Below are 23,423 nucleotides of genomic sequence, written 5' to 3' on the forward strand. Positions count from 1 at the left end.
TCCAGCGGGTGATGTTTGAAGTGGTCACTGCAGCAAGTAGATATATACTAATACCAGTATCTCTCGTCCTGCTTCGATCACAAGAGAGGTAGTGTGGTGTCACTGCCAGACACCACACTTGCTAGGTGGTAGCCTTTAAATCGGCCGCGGTCCGCTAGTATACGTCGGACCCGCGTGTCGCCACTATCAGCGATTGCAGACCGAGCGCCGCCACACGGCAGGTCTAGAGAGACTTCCTAGCACTCGCCCCAGTTGTACAGCCGACTTTGCTAGCGATGGTTCACTGACAAATTACGCTTTCATTTGCCGAGACGATAGTTAGCATAGCCTTCAGCTACGTCATTTGCTACGACCTAGCAAAGCGCCATTACCAGTTACTATTGATGCTGTAAAACATGTACCGTCAAGAGCGATGTTCACCATTTACGGATTAAAGTTAAGTATTCCAACAGCTACGTCCTTTTTTGCTAAAGTCTAACTTCCTTGTCCTGTTCCAGACCTCATGCCAGCCTGCGTGAGCTAAAACGCGTTCCTTTCGGCTTCCTCTCATAGTGGGTTCGCTCTCTTGCCAATCCACAACAGGTAGATTATTGCTACACGTCAGTCAGGGGCCTGAAAATGGCGTAACGCAGAGCCGAAACTGGTTGCCTAATAAAATAAGGTTGAAAACTGACGGCTGAGAGGTGTTTAATTTGACATCCTCAAACGTGGACAGGGATGCTCGAAGACATCAACCCCACATATCGTCGTTTGAGAGGGCATTCATTCTAGCTGCTTCTTTTTGCTGTATATGTAATCAGGGTTTCCTATTTTGCTATTGGTCGTCTGAGATGTTTTGTAAACTACCGTTATCTGCCGACAACTGTTTTAGGATAAAGAGGGTCAGCAGACTGGCACTTACGCTTTACGGAGCCTACACTCTTTCTGGCATTATGGGGCTCACATCCTGAAATTGCTTAGAACTTTGCAATTCTGGCCCTGGAGAATATTTACACGAGAAGTTAGTAAGCAGCATGCAAATGAGATAAAGGGGGTCGTCTTCGCAGTAAGCAATAGTGCTCACTTTTAATTCATAAATTACAGTTTATAGATGATAACCAGATATACGATTATCTGGATGGACCAGAGGGCCCAGCCCATTCCACACGGTCTGATGCGTGTCGTATGAACTGACATGTTCCTAATCTGGTAACTAATTGCTTCTAAATAGTGGGAGTGTGTGGTAGAAAATTTAGACTAAGACCGGTTTACAATATTAATGTTTGATTTATTTTTCATTTTTGAAAGCAACGAATTTATAGCTTCTTCATGTGCTTAAAGTGCGAGCTACTCATCTCCAAACATGCATGAAGACAACGCTACTATGATCACAGCACATATTCGTCCGTATCAGGATTAGCTTCCATGTTACAATGAGGATCCTGAACACGTATCGCGAGAGAAGTCTTCCGAAGTAAGAGCGATTTCAGGTGTGCCGCAGGGGAGTGTCATAGGACCGTTGCTATTCACAATATATATAAATGACCTTGTGGATAACATCGGAAGTTCACTGAGGCTTTTGCGGATGATGCTGTGGTGTATAGAGAGGTTGTAACAATGGAAAATTGTACTCAAACGCAGGAGGATGTGCAGCGAACTGACGCATGGTGCAGGGAATGGCAATTGAATCTCAATGTAGACAAGTTTAATGTGCTGCGAATACATAGAAAGCAGATGCTGTAACTAGATAGACAGACTTTCCTTGTTGTCAATGACTCTGTGTAGCGGGATGATGAGTACAGATTTGCGTTCCGATGGATGGTGGCAGCTATTGGCATTGAGGCACAGTTCCGTGTATGTCTTCTTCCTGTAGACGAAATGTCCCAGGGTGCCATAAAGGTTTTTCTTTATCTTAATGTCTTGGAACTGTAGGGATTCGTTTTTTTCCACCTCCTTGGTGAAATTGACGTTCTCGTGTATGCTGTTAAGGTGTCACAAAAATTCTTGCAGGTTTTCTTCATCATGCAGTCAGACTACGCATGCGTCGTCCACAAATCTGTAGGATAGGCGAGCTGTTCCGAGACCTGCAACCTCGAATTGTTCAATATATAGGTTAACGACGCCATGCGCTAAAGGTTATCAAGAATACGCTGAGGCAATGTAGTTGTTGTTTCCGGGCTGTTTGTGTGCTCAGATGGAGATATAACGCCGCAGAAGACAACGTCTACAATACGATCAGATTAACACATTGGACTGGTGAGGAATGATGATCAGTTATGATGTTAGAACAACCTAAGGAGAAACTAGTTGTGTTGGAGGAAAAACAACTTCAGTCACGTGGATATGGGATAAGTGGCTCGAGGAAGGATGGTCTGACACATATTCAGCAAATAAATTACAACTTTACGACTGTAATGACACAAATTAAAGTCAATTTTGGATTATCGACTGTTCAATCACATTAGACAGCCTTCCTTAGGGTATGTTCCGGCGTGTGGCACACACAGTTCGTCGATATTTGCAAAACCACGCACGGCGGGACGCCTTTTACTGACTGCTGTCCTTAAGCATCTGCGGCTCATGTTGGATTGCTAGATGGACGGTTAAACACCGTCTCCTCTACCATTCCATCCTGTAACATCACACTCTCATCTAACACTTTCCCCTCTCTGGGGAAGTGTGTGGGGTAGTTTGTAGCCTTATGGCTTTTACTCCACTGTGTACTTGTGTGTGTGATTATTTCTGTACTTTTTGGTGTCTGCGAGATGTGATGATTGTTCTGTGTGTGTCTGGTACTTGCCTGAGGTTGGCGAGATGATTGTTAGTATGGGTGAGGGAGGAGGATTAGGAACTGGATATAGGGATTTTCTCTTCCACTTAGTCCTGCAACGTCGTACCCGCTCGGCTGTAGTTTGGCGCTTCTCCAACCAATTGCTACATTACTAACCTATATACGGACGGGGCCAATCATTCATATGCATTCCAGTGCATTCTAATACTGGTGGTACGTTGACATCAACTCTTACTCACTGATTCCCAACATGGAGGTAATTAGTTCCTCAAAGTAACAAAACGAATTTTCTGAGGGGTAAAAACAAAAACGGTTTGCTGGTGCTTCAGTCACAAAACTAAACTGCTCTAGGAAAATAATTTATGTTGCCGGTTGTTCATAATGTTCTAATACAGTGGTCAAAATAAATGTTGCACATTGCCGAAATATTAATACTGAACGTTTTGTTGCAGAAGTACGTATGATATCAATACACTGGTTTATCTGTAATGTAATTCTAGCGGAAACAGTCCATGTTTCTACCTTGAAGGAAGAATATGTCCAGTCTATGACAATCGTGTCAACCGTCGACACTGCAGTTCTCGAGCTGTGTGTTACTACTAGGGTTGTGTTGCTCGAGGATGGTTCGGACAACAATAACGAACGATCAGAGGCTCTGTATAGTCATTCAAATTTAGCAGGGAACGAGACGAGTGGACATGTCAGCGGATGTCGCTGTGAGTCAAAGTGATATCCCTTGAATATGGAACAAGCTGCTAGCGACAGGATCAGCTGTGGATCGTCACAGAAATGACAGCCGAAGAAAAAAACAGCAGATATGCAGGATCCATATCCGTACATCATAGCAAGCTGAAACTTTTGTGGACTGGCACGACAGCCAATCCACAGTGACGGGTAGCCGAAAGGCACGCGTTTAAGCTCACGCAGGCTGGCGTGAGGTCTGGAACAGGTAAAAGAAGTTATAGTAGCAAAGAACGTACGTAGCTGCGGGAATACTTAACTTTAATCCATAATTGGTGAACATCTGTCTGACGGTACATGCTTCACAAGATAAATAGCAAATGATACTGTCGCCTTGCTAGGTCGTAGAAAATGACGTAGCTGAAGGCTATGCTAACTATCGTCTCGGCAAATGAGAGCGTAATATGTCAGTGAACCATCGCTAGCAAAGTCGGCTGTACAACTGGGGCGAGTGCTAGGAAGTCTCTCTAGACCTGCCGTGTGGCGACACTCGGTCTGCAATCACTGATAGTGGCGACACGCGGGTCCGACGTATACTAACGGACCGCGGCCGATTTAAAGGCTACCACCTAGCAAGTGTGGTGTCTGGCGGTGACACTACAGAAACCTTCAGGACAGTGCTACCGTCTACGGTGGGAGCTCCATACAGTGACAGGAGAGCAGGTGTAAACATAAACGATGCGAAATAGGTTCCATGAACAGGGACTAGGTGCCAGACCTCTCTAGAGTTCTCCTCCAAATGGGGATCAGAGAGGGGCTCGCGCCGCATGGTTACAAAGCCACTCTTCGTGGAGTAGGCAACTGTAGAACAAACACCCGTTTCTGATGAGACGCATAACGGTATCCACTCTGAAAATACTCACTTTTATGTGTAGAGGCAACGAGGACGAAGTTTACACCATCTCTGTATCGTAGATCGCCATCCTTATCAAGGCGGTTCAGCCACGTTTTTGAGTGGAATCATATGTGGCCGCAGGACACACCGTGTGCCAATACGTGGGAGGATGACTGGTGTGAACTATCGGGACGACATCCCTGCACGCATTGTGGCTCCATTTGGTGAACATGATTCACGCTGATGAACGACTATATACGCTCCCATCATTACAACCTTGTGAAGACCTCCCTAGTGAAGCACAGAATCAGTCTGACAGAGCGGCCTCCGAGTTATCCAGATCTCATTTGCGTTGATAATGCAAGGACCATACTAAAAGGAGTGGTTTGCAATCATTCTGCCTCACCAGAGACCTTAAAGGGCATCACAGAGGCCGCTGTGTGGAGGAATGGGATAATATCCGACAGTAAAAAAAAAATGGTTCAAATGGCTTTAAGCACTATGGGACTTAACATATGAGGTCATCAGTCCCCTAGACTTAGAACTACTGTAACCTAACTAACATAAGGATATCACACACATCCATGCCCGAGGCAGTATTCGAACCGGCGATCGCAGCAGCAGCGCGGTTCCGGACTGAAGCGCCTAGAACCGCTCGGCCACAATCCGACAGTCAGATCTGGACAATTTGGTGAGGAGCATGCCTAACCCCATTCAAAAGTGTCTCCAATTACGAGGAGGGCTAATTGTTTCATAAAAATTATATTATGCAAGGCGACAGTGAGAAGAAACTATAATGTTTCCAGGGGGATCTTTTGTAATATTATTCTTTTTTTTGTTCCTGCTTAGCAGTCGAAATGTGTTTCTCCTATATTTTTGTTTTATTATGACTATACCTGACAGAAGAAAATCAGTTTTGTTTCCTATTATTTCCAGTATTGACATTAAAGCATTTATTTTGACCACTGTCTTTATTACGTAAGTAACCAATGCGGCTTTGTGGTTCGGTGTGGCAGTGGGTAAACTATGAAACAGAAACAAGAAAAAAGTTAGGTTTCCTAAACAAAACCGCGCCACACTGAATCGACATTACTGATATTTTAAAACCAGGTACCAACTATTTCCAACAGTAAACAAAATTGCGACACATGGATTCCTAGCTATTTAGTGTAATATACTCTAAAATAAAAAAAGAAGCACCACGAAAGACTTGTTCAAATTAGTCACAAATTGATATTCATAGCCGGCCGCGGTGGTCTCGCGGTTCTAGGCGCGCAGTCCGGAACCGTGCGACTGCTACGGTCGCAGGTTCGAATCCTGCCTCGGGCATGGATGTGTGCGATGTCCTTAGGTTAGTTAGGTTTAAGTAGTTCTAAGTTCTAGGGGACCGATGACCACAGCTGTTAAGTCCCATAGTGCTCAGAGCCAAATTGATATTCATACACTCCTGGAAATGGAAAAAAGAACACATTGACACCGGTGTGTCAGACCCACCATACTTGCTCCGGACACTGCGAGAGGGCTGTACAAGCAATGATCACACGCACGGCACAGCGGACACACCAGGAACCGCGGTGTTGGCCGTCGAATGGCGCTAGCTGCGCAGCATTTGTGCACCGCCGCCGTCAGTGTCAGCCAGTTTGCCGTGGCATACGGAGCTCCATCGCAGTCTCTAACACTGGTAGCATGCCGCGACAGCGTGGACGTGAACCGTATGTGCAGTTGACGGACTTTGAGCGAGGGCGTATAGTGGGCATGCGGGAGGCCGGGTGGACGTACCGCCGAACTGCTCAACACGTGGGGCGTGAGGTCTCCACAGTACATCGATGTTGTCGCCAGTGGTCGGCGGAAGGTGCACGTGCCCGTCGACCTGGGACCGGACCGCAGCGACGCGCGGATGCACGCCAAGACCGTAGGATCCTACGCAGTGCCGTAGGGGACCGCACCGCCACTTCCCAGCAAATTAGGGACACTGTTGCTCCTGGGGTATCGGCGAGGACCATTCGCAACCATCTCCATGAAGCTGGGCTACGGTCCCGCACACCGTTAGGCCGTCTTCCGCTCACGCCCCAACATCGTGCAGCCCGCCTCCAGTGGTGTCGCGACAGGCGTGAATGGAGGGACGAATGGAGACGTGTCGTTTTCAGCGATGAGAGTCGCTTCTGCCTTGGTGCCAATGATGGTCGTATGCGTGTTTGGCGCCGTGCAGGTGAGCGCCACAATCAGGACTGCATACGACCGAGGCACACAGGGCCAACACCCGGCATCATGGTGTGGGGAGCGATCTCCTACACTGGCCGTACACCACTGGTGATCGTCGAGGGGACACTGAATAGTGCACGGTACATCCAAACCGTCATCGAACCCATCGTTCTACCATTCCTAGACCGGCAAGGGAACTTGCTGTTCCAACAGGACAATGCACGTCCGCATGTATCCCGTGCCACCCAACGTGCTCTAGAAGGTGTAAGTCCACTACCCTGGCCAGCAATATCTCCGGATCTGTCCCCCATTGAGCATGTTTGGGACTGGATGAAGCGTCGTCTCACGCGGTCTGCACGTCCAGCACGAACGCTGGTCCAACTGAGGCGCCAGGTGGAAATGGCATGGCAAGCCGTTCCACAGGACTACATCCAGCATCTCTACGATCGTCTCCATGGGAGAATAGCAGCCTGCATTGCTGCGAAAGGTGGATATACACTGTACTAGTGCCGACATTGTGCATGCTCTGTTACCTGTGTCTATGTGCCTGTGGTTCTGTCAGTGTGATCATGTGATGTATCTGACCCCAGGAATGTGTCAATAAAGTTTCCCCTTCCTGGGACAATGAATTCACGGTGTTCTTATTTCAATTTCCAGGAGTGTATAAGTAGCGGCGGAAAGTGCAACACTGCTAACTTCCGCGGCCGATGGATGAATGTATGACGCTGCAGCACAATTTCACCGCGTAACTGGCGAGGATAGTAAACGTTCCTCATGTCGACACCAGAGCATAAAGTCTTAGCGAATTTCATTTCGTGTACTCAGTTGTCCGTTAACTATGCCTCGCAGACAAGCACATGAACGATATACGCAGAAGTCAGCGCTTGAGAGAGGGTGTGTAGTTGGGCTCAAAGGAGCCGGCTGGAGTAATCAGTGAATCGCTCGACATTTGAATAGGAACGATTCCACTATCTGACGTTGTTGGCAGGAATTGGTGAACCGTGGCCGAACACAGCGTCAAGAAGGAAGAGGTCGACTTAGAGGTACGACAGAACGTGAACACCGAGCAATCGTCAGCGAGGCTCTCAGAACACCGTATTCATCACCACTGATCCGACGTGCAACCTGTGCTTCGCTGACCACAAAGGACAATTAATTGGCGGCTCACAGAAAGAGGGCTGATCTCACAGCGCCCCTTGCGCCAACTATCATTGACCTCTGTACACCAACAAACCCGTTTGCAGTGGTTTCGGGACATTCGGCTTGGAATCTCATTAACTGGAGCAGAATTGTCTTCAGTGATGTGTCCCGCTTCGAAGTGAGGCCCGATGGGCACCGAAGACGTGTCTGGAGACGCCTCATTTACCAGAGGGGTACCAATCAGTAGCGATAGACCGGGATGCCATTTCATTTCGTAGCAAGATCACTTTGGTTGTCATCCGCAAAACCCTTCCAGCACAGCGGTACATCGGTGATATCATACTCCCAGCTTTGTTGCCCTTCATGGGAAGCCATCCTGGGCTTACATTTCAGCAAGATAAAGCCCGCCCGCACACGGTGAGAGTTTCTAGTGCTTATGTTCATGCTTGCCAAACCCTACCTTGGCCAGCAAGGTCGCCGGATCTCTCCCCAGTTGAGAACGTTTGGAGCATTATGGGAAAGGCTTTCCAACCAACTCGGGATTTTGATAAACATCTACATCTACATTTATACTCCGCAAGCCACCCAACGGTGTGTGGCGGAGGGCACTTTACGTGCCACTGTCATTACCTCTCTTTTCTGTTCCAGTCGCGTATGGTTCGCGGGAAGAACGACTGCCGGAAAGCCTCAGTGCGCACTCGAATCTCTCTAATTTTTAATTCGTGATCTCCTCGAGAGGTATAAGTAGGGGGAAGCAATATATTCGATACGTCATCCAGAAACGCACCGTCTCGAAACCTGGACAGCAAGCTACACCGCGATGCAGAGCGCCTCTCTTGCACAGTCTGCCACTTGAGTTTGCTAAACATCTCCGTAACGCTATCACGGTTACCAAATAACCCTGTGACGAAACGCGCCGCTCTTCTTTGGATCTTCTCTGTCTCCTCTGCCAACCCGACCTGGTACGGATCCGACATTGATGAGCAATAATCAAGTATAGGTCGAATGAGTGTTTTGTAAGCCACCTCCTTTGTTGATGGACTATATTTTCTAAGGACTCTCCCAATGAATCTCAACCTGGCACCCGCCTTACCAACAATTAATTTTATATGATCATTCCACTTCAAATCGTTCCGTACGCATACTCCCAGATATTTTACAGAAGTAACTGCTACCAGTGTTTGTTCCGCTATCATATAATCATACAATAAAGGATCCTTCTCTCTATGTATTCGCAATACATTACATTTGTCTATGTTAAGGGTCAGTTGCCACTCCCTGAACCAAGTGCCTATCCGCTGCAGATCTTCCTGCATTTCGCTGCAATTTTGTAATGCTGCAACTTCTCTGTATACCACAGCAATGTAGTATCTTCCTCAAGTGATAGTGTTCTAAAAGTATCCAGCAACGTCCTTTTCTAATCATTTGAGAAAAGAATTGAAAAAATAATCCAGATTGTAGCTGAGAACATAATGACAACATATGCAAAATTTGGTTTAATTGTCTCTCAAACAGTAATAGTTACATTAGCTTGTACACTGAGGTAACAAAAGTCATGGAATAGTGACATGCACGTATGCAGATGGCGATATTATCGCGTAGACAAAGTATAAAATTGCAGTGCATTGGCGGGGCTTTCGTTTGCATGCAGGTGATTCACGTGAAGACGGTTGCGATGTGATTCCGGCCGCACGACGGGAAGTAACAGGCTTTGAACGCGGAATGGTAGTTGGAGCAAGACGCATGGGACATTTCCTTTCGAAAACCGTTAGCGAATTCAATATGCTGAGATCCACAGTGTCAAGAGTGTGCCGGGAATACCAGATTTCAGGCATTTCCTCTCACCACGGGCCGACGGCGTTTACTTAACGACCGAGAACTGCGACGTTTGCGCGGAGTTGTCAGTGCTAACAGACAAGCAACACTGCGTGAAATAAGCATAAAAATGTATGTGGGACGTACGATGAACGTATCCATTAGGACAGTGCGGCGAAATTTAGTGTTAATGGGCTACGGCAACAGACAACCGACGCGAGTGCTTTTGCTAACAGCACGACATCGCCTGCAGCGCCTCTCCTGGGCTCGTGACCATTTCGGTTGGGCCATAGACAACTGGAATACCGTGACCTGGTCAGGCGACTCCCTATTTCAGCTGGTAAGAGCTGATGGTAGGGTTAGAGTGTGGTGAAGACTCCACGAAGCCATGGACCCAAGTCGTTAACAAGGTACTGTGTAAGTTGGTGGTGGCTCCATAATGGTGTGGGCTGTGTTTACACGGATTAGACTGGGTTCTCTGGTCCAACTGCACCAATAATCGTAAATGGTTATGTTCGGCTACTTGGAGAGCATTTGCAGCCATTCATGGATTTCATGTTCTCAAACAACGATTGAATTTTTATGGATGACAATGGGCCTTGTCACCGGGCCACAGTTGTTCGCGATTTGTATGAAGATATCCTGGACAGTTCGAGCGAATGATCTGACCACCCAGATCGAGCGACAAGAGTCTCGTCGAACATTTATGGCACATAATCGAGAGGTCGGGTCGTGTACAAAATCCTGCACCGGCAACACTTCCGCAGCTACTAACGGCTATAGACGCAGCATGTCTCGGTATTTCTGCAGGAGACTCCCAAGGACTTGTTGAGTCCATGTCACGTCGAGTTGCTGCAGTACGCAGGGCAAAGGAGATCTGACACGAATTAGGAGGTGCCTCATAAATTTTATCGTATGTGACCATGTATTTTCCCGTACGTCGCACCATAAACTTTTTCTTATCATAAGTTTTGGAATACAAATATTAAACAACTTCATTGCGCGCGCGTGTGTGTGTGAGTGTGTTTTTAGGAAGAATATTTTTTATTTACTGTTACTGCGGATCTTTAACGTTTTTAGCCCCATCACTCCTCTAACAAGGGAACCTCCCATCGCACCCCCCTTAGATTTAGTTATAAGTTGCCACAGTGGATAGACCCTGAAAAACTGAACACAGATCAATCGAGAAAACAGGAAGAAGTTGTGTGGAACTATGAAAAAATAAGCAAAATATACAAACTGATTAGTCCATGTGTAAGATATGCTCCATCAAGGAGAGACAGAACTCAGGAGCGCCGTGGTCCCGTGGTTAGCGTGAGCAGCTATGGAACGGGAAGTCCTTGGTTCAAGGCTTCCTTCGAGCGAAAATTTTAATTTTTTATTTTCAGACAATTATCAAAGTTCAGGCACTCACACATAAATCAACTTCGCTCTCCAAAATTCCAGGGCATGTTCAGATTTGCTTGGACATATGCAGGATTTGGCGGTCTACACACGGAAAAATTTGAAAAAGTTAAAAAGATATGTTTTGACAGAGCGCCGGGAAAAGTGTGCGACTGTGAGACTTTTGGATTCATTTGTTGCAGTTTATGTGACAAACTCTGATGTTTTCATCACTTTTTGAGAGTAATTATCACCTCCACAAGAAACCCTAAATCGGGCAACGTAGATGAATCTTTTTACCCATTCGCCAAGTGTACAAGTTAGGTGGGTCGACAACATATTCCTGTCATGTGATGCACATGCCGTCACCAGTGTCGTATAGAATATATCAGACGTGTTTTCCTGTGGAGGAATCGGTTGACCTGTGACCTTGCGATGAAATGTTTTCGGTTCCCATTGGAGAGGCGCGTCCTTTCGTCTACTAATCGCACGGTTTTGCGATGCGGTCGCAAAACACATACACTAAACTTATTACAGTGAACAGAGACGTCAATGAACGAACGGACAGATCACAACTTTGCAAAGAAAAATTTTTCGCTCGAGGGGAGACTTGAACCAAGGACCTCTCGATTCGTAGCTGCTCACGCTAACCACGGTGCTCCTCAAGTGTGTCTCTCCTTGATGAAGTATATGTTGCACATGGACTAATCAGTTTGTATATTTTGCTTATTTTTTTTATAGTTCCACACAACTTCTTCCTGTTTTCTCGATTGATCTGTGTTCAGTTTTTCAAGGCCTATCCACTGTGCCAACTTATAACTAAATCTGAGGGGGGTGCGATGGGGAGGTTCCCTTGTAAGTATTTTAGTGTAGCAGCAAATACGTCATATTGAACGCTAACGATCTTATTATGTTCTATATCGGCAAATACTTTATTCTTCTTGAAAAGACACGAGATATACACCAGACATAAAAGCACCATTGTCTGGAAAAGTATCTTCTACATTTATTTCTTAAGGTACAACATAGCGCTTTGGTGCTAATTATCTGATATTGAGACGCAACTTACAACCCACTAATTTTGGGTCGTCACCTGCTACCGCCAAATGTTGGTGAGAAACTGCATTTACTTCATCAGGAGTAGAATGTTATTTTTATGGGATGAGCACAAGTTGATCTCACGGAGTTGACTGTTCGGTTGAAATGACGGATTAATTGTTGAACTATATGCAGGTAAGACACAATTCGATTATTCATATAATATAATCTAAAGTGTAACACCAGTTGGTACTTTTTTGTATCACTGTGTCACTAAAATAGTTATCGTAGACGTCGTTGTTAGCAGTGATTGGTAGAAGCAAGTTCATCAACATGAAACTGAATACTCACCATTACTGAGCATTTCGTCATCAGTTGACTGGCCAGGCTTAGTGTAAAGGACGCCAAATTTGAAGTTCACTGATCCCTCTTGCTCTTCCAACAGAAGCAGGTCCTGGAATGAGAACAACTGTAATGGAAGCAACGCACGCTACAAAGCGTTTCATGACACACACAAACACAGGTGGCAACGATGAATAGTGCTCTGTGCTTACGGAGACATTGATAATAAGTTAAAAGGGTCGTGAATTGCAGCAAACGTGTAACGCAAACACGAAAAAATAGTCTCCCATGAAAAATAAATACAATGGAGTAGAAATGAAAGTTGTAACTGCTGCCCGTTGAGTGTTTCTGTGGTAATTTCTGCATTCTATACAACAATTGCGTGACTGTATTACACACTAAGACAATGCATTCCGTCATCCCAGGGAAAAATATTCGAAATCTGAACTCCTAACGCCAGACAGTCATGATATAAGACTTGAGTTTTTCTCAGGGTGTACAATGTTCAATTAACTTACGGGAATGCAGCAGGGCGAAGTTGTCGGCAACTGCCGATATTTCGACAGGTGACCGACCTGTTGTTTTCAGGGTAAAACTGCATCAAGTAAGCGCTGTGAAAGTGAATTTAAAACATTGTTTTGCAAAGCAATTCTGGAAAGATAAGACTCTCTCTCTCTCTAAACACTAGGGTATCACACAACCAAAAATGAGCGGCGCTACAAGCTATCTACGAGTATAGTGGAAATTACTAAACAAGGGGCGGGTTAGCTTAACTCTATCCCTCTGGGATAAATCGCATGGATAAAGCTTCTCGTGACGCAGTTTTATTCGTAATAGGGAAAGGTTTTAAGTATGGACTGACGCCCAAGTGTTGCTGCTGGCTGATTTTATTAGTTCTGTCGAACAGGCTGTTTTTAAACCTGCTGACGTTGCAGAGAAGGCTGGGAAGGAGGCATATCGTGTACTGACTGGGGGACGTCCACCCAAGAGTAATATAACAGCAGCAGAGAGGTTTACTTTATGTTCACTTAAGAGTTCATCCGGATATTGTTATCTTACACGCGGACAAGAGAAATACTACAGTTATTCTGGACAAGCAGGATTACGTTCAAAAAATGGTTCAAATGGCTCTGAGCACTATGGGACTTAACATCTTAGGTCATTAGTCCCCTAGAACTTAGAACTACTTAAACCTAACTAACCTAAGGACATCACACACATCCACGCCCGAGGCAGGATTCGAACCCGCGACCGTAGCAGTCCCGCGGTTCCGGACTGAAGCGCCCAGAACCGCACGGCCACCACGGCCGGCTTACGTTCAAAAGACGGAGTGTTTAGTATCTGATACAGCGTATAGCAGGATCGGTGCTGATCCCACAAAAAGTTTTGAGAGAAAGACTAACAGCCTCCTGAAGAAAAGTTCTTTGTCACATGAGACTATAAAGAGTCTTAATTCTTATTGTGCTGTTCCTCTTAGATTATATTGCCTTCCTAAGGTCCACAAGGAAGGGGTTCCTCCTCGTCAGATTGTAAGATCAATGCTCCGACACGTTGTGTGGCAAAACACTATCCTACTCTGTTGAGCCCACTAGTTGACTGGGGTGATCGTCACATTAAGAACTCGGCTGATTTCTTACGTCGCTAGAGGCAATGCGTTTATTCTAATAAGTTTTGATGTGGTCTCTCTTTTCACTAGTCTTATATCATTGCAAATCTGTTTATGGAAGAACGTGCCTTGGAGTAGGCAGCTTTGAAACTTGCGTGTTTTTCAGATGTGTACATGATACTTTTGTTGTTAGGCCTCATGGGAGTAAACTTCCTATAAACAGCATGTCCCAACGTATCATCAACCTTCCTCCCGACCAACACATCAAGGAAGGAAAGGCAGCCATCCTTTTCCACCTCTATCGTGAAACGAATATTTCAGGTGTTCTAAGAAATCGTTCATTTTATCACATCACAAGTCAGACACCAAGTTGGCAGCAAGGTCTATGGCCTTCCTACCTTTAGCAGGGAGCATGTCCAATAGGACTGGTATTATTTTGCAGAAGTATGATGTGAAATGTATTTTCCAATCTGTATCTAAGATTAGGGTCCTTTTAGGTTCCGTTGAATGATGCTGGTATTCGTAAGGCGGGTGTCTACCTTAGTCCTACTATTTGTAGCATGTCATATATTGGTCAGACTATCAGGACCGTGGAGGACCGATGTACTAAGTACCAGCGTCACATACGCCTACAACAGCCGAACAAATCGGCTATTGCACAGCATCGTCTTGGTGCTGGTCATCTTATCGAATTTAACGACGCGGTGATTTGGACACGCACTTCCAGCTATTGCGATAGTGCTATATAGGAAGTAGTAGACATTCTCTTAGCAAGTAACCTCGTAAATAGAGGTGGAGGTTTTTGCTTAAATTCTGCGTGGACTCCTGCTCTCTCGCTTGTCAGCACCAGAGGGAAAGAATTAATGTTATCTCACCCGTTGGTTAGTAATTTTCACTATCGATAACTTCAGGCATCGATTATTTTTGGTTGTATGTTGACGCTATTGTTCACAGCGCATGATTGTTTGTTTATGTGTGTGTGTGTGTGTGTGTGTGTGTGTGTGTGTGTGTGTGTGTGTGTGTATCTTATCTTTCCGGAACTGCTATGAAAACTGAGGTTTTAAATTCACTTGCGCAACGGTTACTTTCTGCAGTCTGGCCTTGAAAATGACACGGTGGTCACCTGTCGAAATATAGGCGGTTGTCGACGAATTCACCGGGCTGCATTCTCGAAAGTTACTTGAACATTCGTGATATATCCCCGCTCTAAACTGGGAATTAAAAATGTTCTCAGACTTCAGAGAACCGAAAAGGCAGTGAATTATCCAGACCTTACTGTAAAGTACCACAGTATTCCTTCTTAAGGGTTGAAAATGATTGTGTAATGCACTTTCTTATTATCGAGTGTCCAAGAGGTCTTAGGTCGAATATTATCACTCCACAGCACATAGAGATTGGTTTATTTAAAAACGTACTGAAATGTGAGAAAATCGTGCATACAGTCGGCGCATCGAATGCATACATAATTTCCATACGTCATATGCGTGCCGGGGTTTATGAAACACAGACACTTAAAAATTTAAAGACATTACGATACATACACAAATTATACTTTATGTGATTTCAGTTACCTTCTGCAAATCAGGTGTAAATATTTCCCTTGGTCCCTTGTCCAGTTTCTCCACACAAGAGAAGTTGCTGCATGCGATATGAAAAGAGAAGATTAAACTTTCCACGTTGTTTTTAATATTAAAGCTCGACATGTTTTGGACACAGCGTTACAAAATATGAATGATTTCAGTTCTTTCTTATAAACAAAAATGTTTCCTTTAATTAGCAACAGTTTATTTCGTGGAAGAAATGACAGTTCAGGCCAGTGCCTGGAAACTGCAACACATAACTCGTTTATACTGACACTTAGTGTTACGTTGTGAAAGAAAGAAAACGTAGTCCCATTGACCACATAGACACCACTGTTTATTAGAATAAAATTTTGCAATTCAAGTCATGTGCAAGATTATAATCAAAAGATATAATCTGAACAGCAGCAAAAGGATTAATAAACAATCTTCATACACATTTTCGAAGCCTTTTAGAACATAAATACCGGACGTAGTGTATTAACGCTAAATTTCGTACAGAATTTACTGTTTAACATCTTACCAGAGAATTTGCTTGACTGTTGTTGGCTTGTTGGGTGAGTAAGCAAGAGAAATTTTCTGCGACCCCTGAAAAAATGAAACATTTTAATTTTGAAAGTTATCAGGAATTAGCATGATGTCTACCCTGTAAAAACCTACTGCGAAATTAAATAATATTTATATTTATATGTTCAAATATCCGGAAGTGTAATGTAGCTTCCTATGATTAATGTCTGATGCTCAAGTTTGTAGCTTCACTCATGTCAACTTATTTAGAGGAACATCAGGTTGGTTCCTCATTTACCTATCAGATATGTAGGACACAAGTAGCCAACAATTAGAAAATTTCCAAGTAATGTGTAAATATTAATTACGGGATTAAATATCTAAATTACAGTCACGGGGTAAAGAGATGTGTCAAGTTCTTCTGCCGTACAGGGACAAAATGAGTGGAGGCTGCGCTCGCTCTTGGAATTCTAAGGACTGGTATAACTGTTTTAACAGCGGATCAATTATTCCAGACTTCAAAATGATTTTCTGAAATGAATATAAAGCAGATAATATTCACACTGAATGGCGGAGTCTTGTTGGAGCTGGGTTGTCGACATTTTTTAGTATAAAGTGAATGAGCTTGCAAACACGTGTTACCTACACGTGTTACTTATGTAGTGATTGTGATGTAACCAAGAAAATGACACGCAGAACGTTTTATGGACACTTCGTGCCTTTGGTTTCTCTTTTCCATTCACCAAAACTGGAAGATATGATTTAAAATTGGGTTACTCAATGTAAATGGCTTTTAAAACGAATAATTCGCATTCAGTGTTTAAATTCAGTTCTTCGATCATATTACAAGCATGTTGTGCGAACATTTAAAGTTCTACGTTCAGAAATACACTCCTGGAAATTGAAATAAGAACACCGTGAATTCATTGTCCCAGGAAGGGGAAACTTTATTGACACATTCCTGGGGTCAGATACATCACATGATCACACTGACAGAACCACAGGCACATAGACACAGGCAACAGAGCATGCACAATGTCGGCACTAGTACAGTGTATATCCACCTTTCGCAGCAATGCAGGCTGCTATTCTCCCATGGAGACGATCGTAGAGATGCTGGATGTAGTCCTGTGGAACGGCTTGCCATGTCATTTCCACCTGGTGCCTCAGTTGGACCAGGGTTCGTGCTGGACGTGCAGACCGCGTGAGACGACGCTTCATCCAGTCCCAAACATGCTCAATGGGGGACGGATCCGGAGATCTTGCTGGCCAGGGTAGTAGACCTACACCTTCTAGAGCACGTTGGGTGGCACGGGATACATGCGGACGTGCATTGTCCTGTTGGAACAGCAAGTTCCCTTGCCGGTCTAGGAATGGTAGAACGATGGGTTCGATGACGGTTTGGATGTACCGTGCACTAGTCAGTGTCCCCTCGACGATCACCAGTGGTGTACGGCCAGTGTAGGAGATCGCTCCCCACACCATGATGCCGGGTGTTGGCCCTGTGTGCCTCGGTCGTATGCAGTCCTGATTGTGGCGCTCACCTGCACGGCGCCAAACACGCATACGACCATCATTGGCACCAAGGCAGAAGCGACTCTCATCGCTGAAGACGACACGTCTCCATTCGTCCCTCCATTCACGCCTGTCGCGACACCACTGGAGGCGGGCTGCACGATGTTGGGGCGTGAGCGGAAGACGGCCTAACGGTGTGCGGGACCGTAGCCCAGCTTCATGGAGACGGTTGCGAATGGTCCTCGCCGATACCCCAGGAGCAACAGTGTCCCTAATTTGCTGGGAAGTGGCGGTGCGGTCCCCTACGGCACTGCGTAGGATCCTACGGTCTTGGCGTGCATCCGTGCGTCGCTGCGGTCCGGTCCCAGATCGACGGGCACGTGCACCTTCCGCCGACCACTGGCGACAACATCGATGTACTGTGGAGACCTCACGCCCCACGTGTTGAGCAATTCGGCGGTACGTCCACCCGGCCTCCCGCATGCCCACTATACGCCCTCGCTCAAAGTCCGTCAACTGCACATACGGTTCACGTCCACGCTGTCGCGGCATGCTACCAGTGTTAAAGACTGCGATGGAGCTCCGTATGCCACGGCAAACTGGCTGACACTGACGGCGGCGGTGCACAAATGCTGCGCAGCTAGCGCCATTCGACGGCCAACACCGCGGTTCCTGGTGTGTCCGCTGTGCCGTGCGTGTGATCATTGCTTGTACAGCCTTCTCGCAGTGTCCGGAGAAAGTATGGTGGGTCTGACACACCGGTGTCAATGTGTTCTTTTTTCCATTTCCAGGAGTGTATATTCTTTATTGCATGGGTTGTGATGCAACCTCCCGAGTACTTCCGCAGTGGAGTAATTCCAATCGTACAGGCGCACGGGCAGCAAAACTTCAGGAAATGAAAAATTATGAATATATACAACTTTTTATTTGCGAAACGTTGTGTACACCAATATCCAGATTTACATATTACAAACTCGACGTGTAATGTATAAGAAACGGCTTTAGTCCGATACAAATATTTACTCAAATATTTGCAGATAGTGTGAAATGAAACTCCTGCGAGTTTACCTTTTTGAATCTGAAATTCACTGATTCTGCTGTCATAATCATTTGTGACAAATCAAAAAAGTGTGTCGGACCGGGATTCGAACCTAGGTACTTGTCAATCGCGTTTAGTTACCTTCTGAACAAATCAAGTGGGTATGCATCACGTACCAGCTGAAAATTTCAACTTGCCTCTGGATCCTCCCCATTTCTTTCTTGTAATAATTTTGTGGTTTTTCCCTTTATCAGTAAAGCATATCAGACCTTTCCAGACAGCAACTACTATTAGTTATATAGTAACACCGATAGGTTTAGTGTTGATTACGTAATGGATTTTCAGTAATCTGGAAGGAAGTTGGGTCTCGTTCAACTTTCTGAGTGAATAGTTCCAAATATTAGTTTTAACCAGGACTTACTTGGAATGACATTCTTGTGGTTACAACTTCTTATAATGGATTCAGAAGTTTGCTGCTTACTTGCATTTGTTCCAGTTATGAGTAAATGAATTCAGTCAACTGAAAATACATTACAAGTACATCTGATTCTTGATAGTGATTAGCAAAAGTACTATTTTAAATACATTAATGGGATAAATAGGAGGAAACGCCTTCAATACAGAAAAATTGTCCCTTGCATTTATATTGATATAATTATCCAGATTAAGAAGTTTTATATCCGTTGCGGAAGTAACGTTTTCGTAAATAAATTTCATCTCCGGGTCGACGACTTAATAATGGGGGAAACTGCTTTAATAGAGTGGAAACTGCTTCCCCACTGTTTTCAGCACGGCGTGGGAGGCAATAATAAGCCTGTATTAAAGAAGTGCGGCATGCCAAATTTTTCAGATGACCCAAAACGTTTTGGGGTGGATGCTTGCCACCTACGAATCGACTGCAGTCGTTGTCCTCAGAACTCAGTATTAACTTCCATCTACAGTTGCAAATACTTTTATCAAATAGTTATAATGTTTAAGTTCAGCATTGTGCCTGCAACAAGAGACAGGCTAGAACTGCGAAGGAATTCCGTTTCGTCATAGCACACAGATTTCTCTTGTTTTGTCTCATTATACTCTTAATTTAAACAACTTTTTATTGTAGGGCGTAACATTGTGCACAGACTTGTTTTTCTCGAATTTTAAGACAATTGTAAATGAAATTTTTGGTACGAGCCCTCGAGACAGCAGCTCTAATCTAGCAGGGTCTGGAGATCTAGCTGCCAACGACACGTTTCAATTAGTGAGAAGTGGTCCTTGGCGTATCCACAACTGTGTTCATAAGGTACCAAAAATGCACGTGGGTTCTATCGGCTTCTGTCGATTTCTCCAAACGGAAGGAGTCAGAGGGCAGAGTTATAAATTCGTGCCTACTCGTACAGTACATGTAAGGTCTGTTTCACATTATGAGAGGACGAGTGTACGGCTTTTAAATGTAACGTCAGGATGTCCACGTTAAATAGATTCCTGAAATAATCTCGACCTATTCAGTTTCTCGTTCACACCTATGGGAGAATTGCAGTGAAACGCGCCCTGAACTCAACGCCATACTGTACGTGATGGGGACACTATTATTTGTCCACAGCATTGTTAACAGAAGTAAAAGTACTGTAGTACTGCCGATACTGAGAAGAGCTTCACGAATAAAATTTTCTTATTCCGTGTAGGGAAGTCATTCACGTCATCTGTCTGCAAATCGTGAAAGTTTCGCGTGCTATCACGTTTTAACTGTCTGTATATCATATTCTCTGAGACGGAATTTGAGGGCCAACCCGGCATTTTCCTACACGAGCGTGGGAAATCGCGTAAATACCGCGTTCAAGTTGGCCGGCATATTCAGCGCACGGTCGTTAATCTGCGCGCGGATTCGAGCCGGGTTTGGCAAACTTCCCAGTCTTGCAAGCCAACGCGCTGCGCTTTACGCTGCACGAGCAGGGGTGGATAGTTAATGAAAGAGTTATGTGTATTTCATCATGTACGTCAGTCACACAAAATTCATGGAGTTCTGTTACGTGTAGCATCAAATTACAGTTTTACTACGTACTGATTTCCATAGAGCGAGAAAAGATCACAAAATTACCGTGTACTCAAAATGTGTGCCGATAGAGGTGAGCTACTAATGCAACGTAGACAGCTTAACATAAAATAACATAAAAAGCCATGAAATCAAAGAGTCAGTTAGAGAATTTGTGTTCGAATTTAGAGAAGGTATTGTTCTCGTATCTGTACCACAGATACGAGGTAAGGATTCGTTGTGTGGAACCATGGTGAGGAACTCCTCGGAGACTTCCTAAGACACACGAAAAGTCTCCGTGCTAACATAAAATTTATCATATTGGTAGAGGAGGACCAACAGTCGCCCTTTCTAGATATGCTGGTTACGTGGTACGGTGAAAACTCGGGACAAAGAGCGTTTCGAAAACCGATACAAACGGACCAATACCTGCACAAACTGTCAAATCACCATGCGAGCCGAAAAGAGGTATGATTAATATGCTGGTAACGAGAGCAAGACAAATATATGAGCCGCAGAACCTCAGACGCGAGATGTGACACCTACAAAGAGTTCTGAGGAGCTCTTGGTACTCCACCAGTTACATAAGGAGTGTCACAGGATCAAACACTCGGCGAAGTGATACATCGGAGAAAGAAATGTCGGGTAGGGGCTTTCTGCCATACTGTCACAGAGTGACGGAGGGAGCCTGTCGTATATTGCTCAAACTTGGCGTAAGGACTATTTATAAACCGACAAAGAAGTTAAAAGAGTGTCTCAGATCGGCACAGGGACCCACTTGCAAATTCTGGAATATAAAGCATCCCATGCTCATGTGGAAAAGGCTAATTTCATCTTAACTGCAGACCTGATGATGGCAATAGTCTAAATGACATAATAAATGAAAATATATTAAGCGATCTACTCGGCTTTATTGTCAGGAACCTAAATTGATCGCAGACTCTTTTAGGGAATTTATTTCCTTTGCTAGTGAATCCCACAGTATGCATTTCCTTTATAATTTCATCTGAGGGAGAAGTTTTGGGTATTCCTCGACGAGCTGCATTTTCAAAGGCAGTAAGGAAACGTTTGAATCCAGACTTCCATCTTTTATCTGTTTAAAGTGAAGAAGCAGGCTTCTTATAACTCTTCATCAGCTTTGGTTGGAGTTCTGTTGCTAATAAACCACCCAAACCAAGAATTTTGTTACTACAAACCTGGCCATTAAAATTGCTACACCAAGAAAAAATGCAGATGATAAACGGGTATTCATTGGACAAATATATTATACTGACATGTGATTACATTTTCACGGAATTTGGGTGCATAGATCCTGAGAAACCAGTACCCAGAACAACCATCTCTGGCCGTAATAACGGTCTTGATACGCCTGGGTATTGAGTCAAACAGAGTTTGCATGGCGTGTACAGGTACAGATACCCATGCAGCTTCAACACGATACCACGGTTCATCAAGAGTAGTGGCTGGCGTATTGTGACGAGCCAGTTGCTCGGCCACCATTGACCAGACGTTTTCAGTTGGTGAGAGATCTGGAGAATGTGCTGGCCAGAGCAGCAGTCGAACATTTTCTGTATCCAGTAAGGTTCCTACAGGACCTGCAACATGCGGTAGTGCATTATCCTGCTGAAATGTAGGGTTTCGCAGGGATCGAACGAAGGGTAGTACCACGGGTCGTAACACGTCTGAAATGTAACGTCCACTGTTCAAAGTGCCGTAAATGCGAACAAGAGGTGACCGAGACGTGTAACGAATGGCACCCCAATACCATCACGCCGGGTGATATGCCAGTATGGCGATGACGAATACACGCTTCCATTATGCGCTCACCGCGATTTCGCCAAACACGGATGCGACCATCAGGATGCTGTAAACAGAACCTGGATTCATCCGAAAAAATGACATTTTGCCATCCGTGCACCCAGATTCGTCGTTGAGTACACCATCGCAGGCGCTCCTGTCTGTGATGCAGCACCAAGGATAACCGCAGCCATGGTCTCGGAGCTGCTGCAAACGTCGTCGAACTGTTCGTGCAGATGGTTGTTGTCTTGCAAACGTCCCCATCTGTTGACTCAGGGATCGAGACGTGGCTGCACGATCCGTTACAGCCATGCGGATAAGATGCCTGTCATCTCGACTGCTAGTGATACGAGGCCGTGGGGATCAAGCACGGCGTTCCGTATTACCCTCCCGAACCCACCGATTCCATATTCTGCCAACAGTCATTGGATCTCAACCAACGCGAGCAGCAATGTCGCGATACGATAGACCGTAATCGCGACAGGCTTACAATCCGACCTTTATCAAAGTCGGAAACGTGACGGTACGCATTTCTCCTCCTTACTCAAGGCATCACAACTACGTTTCACCAGGCAACGCCGGTCAACTGCTGTTTGTGTATGACATATCGGTTGGAAACTTTTGGCTCAAATGGCTCTGAGCACTGTGGAACTTACCATCTGAGGTCCCCTAGAACTTAGAACTACTTAAACCTAACTAACCTAAGGACATCACACACATCCATGCCCGAGGCAGGATTGGAACCTGCGACCGTAGCAGTCGCGCGGTTCCAGACTGAAGCGCCTAGAACCGTTCGGCCACCACGGCCGGAGGTTGGAAACTTTCCTCATGTCAGCACGTTGTAGGTGTCGCCACCGGCGCCAACCTTGTGTGAATGCTCTGAAAAGCTAATCATTTGCATATCACAGCACCTTCTTCCTGTCGGTTAAATTTCGCGTCTGTTGCACATCATCTTCGTGGTGTAGCAATTTTCATGGCCAGTAGTGAACAATGTATTCCAATTTGTACCTTTGAATGAATTACACAAAACGCAAGAGTTTAAATTAAAATATTGTACATATCAATTTGATGCTTAACTTCCGTACCATACATGACAAACGCA

General features: G+C 45.0%; 1 protein-coding gene across 1 annotated transcript in view; it reads right to left on the minus strand.

Annotated features, from left to right (window-relative positions):
• LOC126471314 (GTPase-activating Rap/Ran-GAP domain-like protein 3) overlaps nt 1-23,423 on the minus strand; it is a 346,167-nt gene that overhangs the window by 201,723 nt on the left and 121,021 nt on the right. The window contains exons 6-8 of the mRNA XM_050099436.1: nt 15,976-16,040; nt 15,444-15,510; nt 12,276-12,378 (exon numbers count right to left, since the gene is read on the minus strand). Of these exons, the coding sequence (XP_049955393.1) occupies nt 12,276-12,378; nt 15,444-15,510; nt 15,976-16,040 (235 nt within the window). The remainder of the gene's footprint in view (nt 1-12,275; nt 12,379-15,443; nt 15,511-15,975; nt 16,041-23,423) is intronic.

Source organism: Schistocerca serialis, chromosome 3 (assembly GCF_023864345.2).
Source record: "Schistocerca serialis cubense isolate TAMUIC-IGC-003099 chromosome 3, iqSchSeri2.2, whole genome shotgun sequence".
In the NCBI taxonomy this organism is placed as follows: Eukaryota; Metazoa; Arthropoda; class Insecta; order Orthoptera; family Acrididae; genus Schistocerca; species Schistocerca serialis.